This window comes from Nicotiana sylvestris, chromosome 1, assembly GCF_000393655.2.
Source record: "Nicotiana sylvestris chromosome 1, ASM39365v2, whole genome shotgun sequence".
NCBI lineage: Eukaryota > Viridiplantae > Streptophyta > Magnoliopsida > Solanales > Solanaceae > Nicotiana > Nicotiana sylvestris.
Window position 1 is genome coordinate 98678831 of NC_091057.1, and position 7603 is coordinate 98686433.

General features: G+C 35.9%; 1 protein-coding gene across 1 annotated transcript; it reads right to left on the minus strand.

The window, feature by feature from the left end:
- Nucleotides 1-206: 206 nt before the first annotated feature.
- On the minus strand, nucleotides 207-7098 carry LOC104218651 (uncharacterized). Its single transcript, XM_009769195.1, has 7 exons — nucleotides 6921-7098; nucleotides 5278-5544; nucleotides 4551-5177; nucleotides 3533-3706; nucleotides 1990-2135; nucleotides 576-686; nucleotides 207-467 (listed from the first exon to the last, which is right to left on the minus strand). Exons 1-7 carry the CDS (start codon nucleotides 7062-7064, stop codon nucleotides 392-394), a joined length of 1545 nt encoding a protein of 514 aa, XP_009767497.1. The 5' UTR covers nucleotides 7065-7098; the 3' UTR covers nucleotides 207-391.
- Nucleotides 7099-7603: the final 505 nt, after the last annotated feature.

A 7603-nucleotide genomic window follows, 5' to 3' on the forward strand; every position in this document is an offset into this window, starting at 1 on the left:
CCGTTCAAGTGTATGTGAAGCTATTTTCTTTTTGGTCTGTACCAAAAAGAATGATCCCTTTCTAAATTTGAAAACAATTTAGCTTCAACTTACAATTCTACCCTTAATGAGAAGTTTTTATAACCACACAAATGCTCTGGGCCCCTTTGTAACTTGTCTAAGACTACAAATTCCAAAAGTCTTCATTTTTTTTCTTAAACTCCGTGTCCAGTCAAACAGGTTCACATAAATTGAAATGGAGGGAGTATATGATATACACTTCAATACAACATTGTTACCTTTTTACCTAATCTGTTATGTATTTACAATCTCACAGCTATATTACACAGTTCAATTCAACACTAAATTTTTTATCCTAACTCTGTTCTATATTTACAAATTAGCACCACTGTTAAGAAGCTTCTGAATTTGAGACAGAAGCAACCCCAGAACTCTCACAAACATTGCACCTGCAGACTGGGCATACCCTGGAAAACCAGAAAGTGGGAAATCAATACAAAGAGAGGGACAAACTACATCTCAAAGTAGATAGCAATAATGGGAAAGCACAAGACAAAACAACTGCGTGAACACACCGGTTTACTTCCTTAAGCCACTTATCGATACAAAGCATATGGTATTCATGGCGGCAAGGGAGGACCCTCAGTTTGTCACCCTCCTCATACTCGGCCAAACAAATATGGCACCTGCAAAAACATATTACAGCTCGTTATACAGGAAAATTAAACGTAAGACTGCTCTTTGCCACAAAAGCATGTATATCATTCGTGGCCATTGTCTCCTCTCATCACGCACAGATTCTCCCTCTGTCCCCATACATTAGATTTGTCGTGCAGGGTTCTAAGAATCAAAATGTCTGAATAAATTACTATATTGAGTATGATTGATAAGTGTTGAAATTAACTGTTTAAAATGAGAGAAGTAGAATAATAGTTAAAAATATGTCATATTCAAGTTTAAAAATTAAAATATTATCAAGTAACACTAGTTATACATTAGTTTGAATTCTTGATGTGAAATATATTCTCCATATAAGGATACCAGTCAATTATTTTGGGAGAGACCCAAAAAGGAAAAAAGAACTGAATATTTAATGTTATTAGCAATAGGTTATATACTTTAATGAAAATCCCAATAGAAAGGTCAAACAGTACGGAATGGAAAGTTCCCCCATCAACACTAAGTTAGTGTTTAAAATATATCTTTGAATTTGCGGAAACTTCTGGAGATGGCAAATTTGGTGTACTGAAATTTTTGTTTCGATACTTGGATAGCCCAACCCTAGTGACCATAAGGCAAGGTCCACTTAGAGTTGAAACTTGCAAATAACTGATCAAGTAAGATTCTTCAGTTTTAAAGGAACCAGACAGATCCTTTGATAGATGATAGAGTAATAGATGCTCGTCAAAATAAACTGTGAGTAAAGCTCATAACCCCTCAGGCATACAATTTTCAGGATGTTTCTTGTGAAGACTGCCTAAGGATCTAAAAGTCAGTGCCTTATGTCTAACAACTGGCTAAAGGTAGGTTTATTAGATCCCATTACATCAGTCCAAAGAGGGAAGTTTATGCGTCAATAGTTTTTTAAGAGAAACTAAAGAGAGATCAATTATATAAGTTTTTCACAAGCATGCTAACTAAGCCATAACTCATGCATGAGGGAACTTTAAATTTGATTTTCCTAACAAATCCTAATTAACAACAAATTACTGCAAGTAGTGGAGAGGAGAATAATAGAACTGAAAATCTACATGAACAACTCTCAAGTTTCTACATTTTTTCTTTTGTCCTATTCTTTATCTTTTGCTTTCTCCACATTCCTTTAGTTTCTTTCTTTTCCTTTCTTCAGCGGTTTCAGCCTAACAAATAGGAGAATATTATTCGGAGGAGAGGAGGTAGTGCTAATTACTAACTGCTAACTTATAAACCTTAAGAGGCAACATAGCTCAAGAAAGCATATCAACGATTCAACTAGTTAAGAAGACATACTGTTGGATATCTGTGGGTGCATTGTCTACAGCTCCTAACATCTTGTGAGACTTGAGAGGAAATGAGTCCACAACAGAATCTGGAGCTGGAAGCGAAAGCGTAGATAGCGAAAGTGTGAAAGATTGTCGATGAATCTCATCCAGGACCTACAAAAAAGAAACAAAGCCATTACAACATATGTCAGATCAAAGTTTTGCAGTCACATAAGAAGCCAAGTATGAGTTCTTCTTTCCTCTACAAAAGTTTGTCCCGTTTGTGAACCAACCTGTTTGATTTGGCCATGCTCCAAAAAAGGAAAAAAGAAAAAGAAAAAGAAAAAGGAAGTTGTGTTGTCTGGTATGTTTTTGCTAGACTATCAGGATCTTCATGCTGCTACACAAAGTATAGTGATATGTCGTGTTGCTCCATTTTAGGAAATATCAAGTATTTTCATCTCTGCTTAGCCACTGCAAAGTTTTGAAAAGGTTAATTTTTCCAATCCCACCAATTTTTTGATATATTCTTTTCAACCCCACCATACTGAGGCAATATGATTGTAGTTAGATTTTTAACCGTCAAAAACTCCATTATTGTTAATTTTCCCAGCTTGAAAAATTTAATAAAATCAATTTAACTGATCAGTGTTGCCGGATGTTTGTTAATCCGTCTGAAAGAAAGTTTGCACCTGCGCTATATTTTTGGAAATAGGTCACCAAGGGTAAATAAAATTCAAGGAGTGTAGTAGAAATGCTTGACATCTGTTTATCCAGTATTAAGTACCCTATATAAGAATTCAGCGAAAGCATGAGTAATCCAACTACATTTTGCATTCACAAGGCACTTGATTGTTGGCAGTTTCCTTAATCACAGAACCCTAGTCTGGCTTCAGTGCAACTTGAATTTTAGTAAATTTTACAGTGTTCAGCACCTTCACCGAGAAGAATCTCTTTTACATAGACACAGATTCAGTGTATACTGGTTACGGAGTGAATGTACGTGCAATATTGAAGGCTAAAGGAGTGAAGGTTTTCACGGTTACTGATAATTTTTTACCAGCTAGTACCTTCTGGTATCTATCAACTGAAGATTGGTAAATGCCTAATCAGATCAACTTTTGATGGTTCAAACACAGGCCAATACCCAACTTCCACTCCAACAAATGAGGGTCTTACATCCTTCAATCAAGTGTTAGACATACTCCGTTGTCAAATAGCTTTTTATGATTCATTCTAAATCCATTGACCAACGTTCCAAAATAGGGCAGTAAGTAAGTAGCACGAGTTGATGGATGAAAACTATACAGAAAATTTTCATGTTGCTTTCTTATTTCCTTCCAAGTGTTCATAGTGGAAATAACAGTAAACTGGACCTTTCAAATTCCACAAACAGCATGGAGAGTTCATTATAATAGTTCTCCTGAATGTGACTTGAGTAGGGCAATACAATACTTAAAGACAGATGCATAAGATGCATAGAGAATATTAGTAAGTTGTCTTTCCAAACAAACCATACCCACCAGAATTTTGAAACCTAAGAAGAAGGACATTAGATGCTGGAGACATACCTCGAATAAGGCCTCAGCAAGCATAATTATTCGTGAAATACTTGCAAGGGTACTGAACTCTTCAGTTGTGAGTAATGGTTCACATGAACATGTACCATCAGGATGAAGGCCTGATGAGCAAAGATTTTGTCGTGGAACTCGGCTACCAAGGCCTTCAAGCACTCTTTCTGATACCTGTATATGTAATACAGATAGGTGATTGGGAATTTGGGATTATCATAATGAATTCTAAGTAGGTTAAAATAAAAAGAACAAAAGAAAACATGAAATTAAATGCCCCAAGAGAGAAGTGTTATAAGTGCGAAGTAGTCCATATATAAAAGTAGCCGCATGATACTACAATGACTGAATACAAAGTTAAGATGCATTTTTTTGCTCATAAAAAGATGTATATTCATAATTACACATTTGTGCAGACACATATATGCTAAAAACACCAAAAGAAAAGATTTTTTTTTAATTTCTGCCATCATAGGCAGTTACCTTTGATTTTTCCATGTAACACAGTATGTGCCTAAATAAAGAAAGATCAAACATGTAGATGGAAAAAAGGGGGAGTTAGTTGGAACCAATGTTTTGCTGAGATTTTCTATTGGAAGCGATTATCAAATAGATCAGTAGGGGAAAACCTTCAAATAAAGATATTACATTGATCTACTGGAAGATATACCCAATAAGCGAAATTAAAATGACACAAAATGCAAGTTAACATCTAATATTAATATAGTGTGAACCAGAAAAATGGACGATAAGCCTAGATAATCATGCTTTTGAGAGAGTAAGTAGACTAGTAAGTATAACATAAGAGGATGAAAATAATTAACCATCATACCAGAACCTTCTAATAAGCAGACTAGAGCATTTACCTTCTCCTGATATAATTCAGGCTCAATACGATCAGTAAAGATCTTGCTAAGCTAAACCTCCTTCTCTATAAAAAGAAATTGCAGAGATTGTCTATATCCAACTTAAACAGTCAAAAACACTACAATAATAGATAAAGTTGTTGATATATTACCTCAGATCTTGTTGGCTGTCTTTGTTCACTTCTGCTATGATTTCTGCCAGTCCCATAACCAGAATCAAATCCAACTCCATCATAATGGAGATCACCACTCAAATCAATTAGCCATCTGTCATGAGATCCTAGATCATCAGCATGACCAGTTGCAAAAACAATGGTTGGAGAATCACTATCCCTCCTTAAACTGCGTCTTGATATAGCATCCCAAAAGAGCCTCCTATTGTTTCTTCTTGTTTCTCGACTGCCTATATCAGCAATGCTACTAGATAAAATGTTGGAAGAGATACTCACCACATCAACATGTAGCACATCTTGAGTGGTTACGCCAAGCTCATTGTCCAACAAAAGAAATCCAGAACTTGAAGTTGATGCTTCTTGAGAGGCGTCACCCTCGAGAAATTGATGCCTGGGTATAGAGTCAGAAGTAACAGAAATAGATCTAGAATCAGAACTTGACTCAATATCTACATCCCCGTGATTCTCCATCGAATCCCCATGTGAACATGAGCCTCTGCACTCCTCTGCTACAGAGTGAGAGTCTTCAGTATTCAAGCACGTCATAGCTTCACCTTCATTCCCTGAATCGCAGCTACTAACAGCTGCAGTTAAGCTGCCTCTTGCCTGTGAAGAGACCAATTCTTGAGATGGTTGTTTTACATATGCAGTAGCTATGTAACTATTTGTCCAAAATGTGGAGCTATGAACTGAAAGAAGAACTAACCTGGTCACATACTGAACGCTTATCATTTGAAAGGCATGCACTATTGATGTTCACTTCGGCATTTATCAAATTATATTCAACAAAAGCGTTCTCAATAAGACAACTAGTGCTTTCTGATGAGGATCCAGTTTCAGGTTTGGAACTAGCATGACCAACTTCTGAACTAAATGTTGAAGAAGATTCTGCTACAGAATACTGGGAAAAATCACCAACCAGAGGTTGATTTTCTAATGAACTTCCCAGCAAATTTTGGGGATGAATTTCAAGCTGTAGAGCATCATCATATCTCAATCTCAAAATTTAAGGGTGAAGATTATAACTAATAAAAGAAAATATATTATTACATTTTGCAACAAACTTGAACTGCAAGCAATTCAAAAGCACTAAAGAATTATCTTTAATTAATTATTCATACTAAAAAGAGAAAAAAATTCTCTGAAATATCAACTTCAGTATGAAGTGTCGAACATAACGATAATCAGTGGGAAATCAGATGGATGCATGATGTAAAACAGGACACTGCAACAACATCAAATGCAAATCCAGGTCTAGACAAACTACAGTCAAATGTATCAAAGCACCCAGCTCTATCACCACAGATAGAGGGTGCAAACTTGTTCAACCGAGACAAAACTTTTTTTTTCTTCTTTAAGCCTTTAACTGTTCCTTGAGCAATACAGCCTAATAAAAGACATTAGCAGCCCTTCTCTAATCAGAGAAGTTGAGCACAGTACACATAGGCTCTAAATGTTAGCGATGCACCATTAACTATTTGTGGCCTCAAAAATAGCTAGAAGTTATAACAAAGAGAAAAGACCCATAGTGGTAATAAGCTTTATAAGCATAGTACGAAAACACAGAACACCGTTTGTTCAGCAAGCCTATCCATTACAATTAACTAGTATTAGTTTCTGGTAGAGTGTTAACACATTTTAAAGATGAAAGGGACACTCATATCTAAGAACCGGAGCAACAACAGATAACTCTCAATGAGCAGCTAATTTCCAAGCATAACAGCAACAACAACAACCCTAGTATGTTCCCACAGTTGGGGTCTAGGGGAGGGTAGTGTGTACGCAGACCTTACCCCTGCTAGTGAAGGTAGAGAGGTTGTTTCCAATACTAATTTCCAAGCATGAAACAAGAAAAAATTTGGAGCTTCTATCGCTCTATCAATACAGCAAACTACAATATCCCTAAGTAGATTTCCACAAGTACAAATGAATTTACCAAGATGGATTTACCCCAAAAAAAGGACAACTAAGACCAGTTAGGTTTCATTACACCAATCCCAGCTGGAAAAATTAAAAAGAAAAAGACTGCATAGACACCATAGGAACACAAAAAGTCAACTATGGATGATCAGACTGAACTACTAGTATCAGTTGCAGCCCTTTTAAGCAAAGGAAAAGGGCCAAATAAATTGAATTTCAAGGAAGTAGCAAATTACCCAAGGAAAAAAAAAAGCAATCAATTGAAGCAAACACTTAATCACAGTTTTGTTAATAGCATCAAAATCATGAAGAACACAAACACTAAATCAGATAAATCACAGTACCAATTTAAATAGGTACCTCAAAACCAAAAGGTTCCCTTTTTTGCTAAAATACACCCCAAAAAAAATAGAAGTTTGAGAGAAGTGCCTGAAGGTTCGACTGAGAAGTGGAGGCACCACAAAGGAGAGAAGAAAGTTTGAGCTTAGTCCGTTTGAGTCTTGACCCTGACCCTGACCTTCTTGTTGATGATGACGATGATGATGCTTTTATACGACTGCTGCTCGAACCCATAATTGCTTATGTTTCTTGAAATAATGGAGCTGATACCCCAAAAAATAGCTTTTATATGAATGAATGAGCAAATTTCTAAAATTCGGATGCTTCCTACGATGGGGGCCTCCTCCTTATTTTTATTTTGTTTATTTCTTTTAACCGTTGCTTTACTCATCACACGTTCAATTTTTTATTTTTATTTTTTTGGTAAAATTTTAGGCATGGAGTGACCTGCTTGCAAATTACACGGAAGATGTTCATATTCAATTTTTACAAGTTACTTTATTTGGCTTCATTTCATCGGATATGCATTTGCCTCTAATTAGAGATTTTGGGTTTGAGTATCGAGAATAGAAAAATTCTATGGAACGATATTGTCACGATCCGGATTTTTCATCCTCGGGAATCGTGATGGCGCATACTCGTGGAAGCTAGGCAAGCCGAATATTATAAAATCATTACCCTTTTTATTAAACATGTTCGACAATTTAAAATAATAAGTGATTAAACAGCGAAATAAATTAAATAACCGGAAATGCGGAAGACGAAAACTTAAT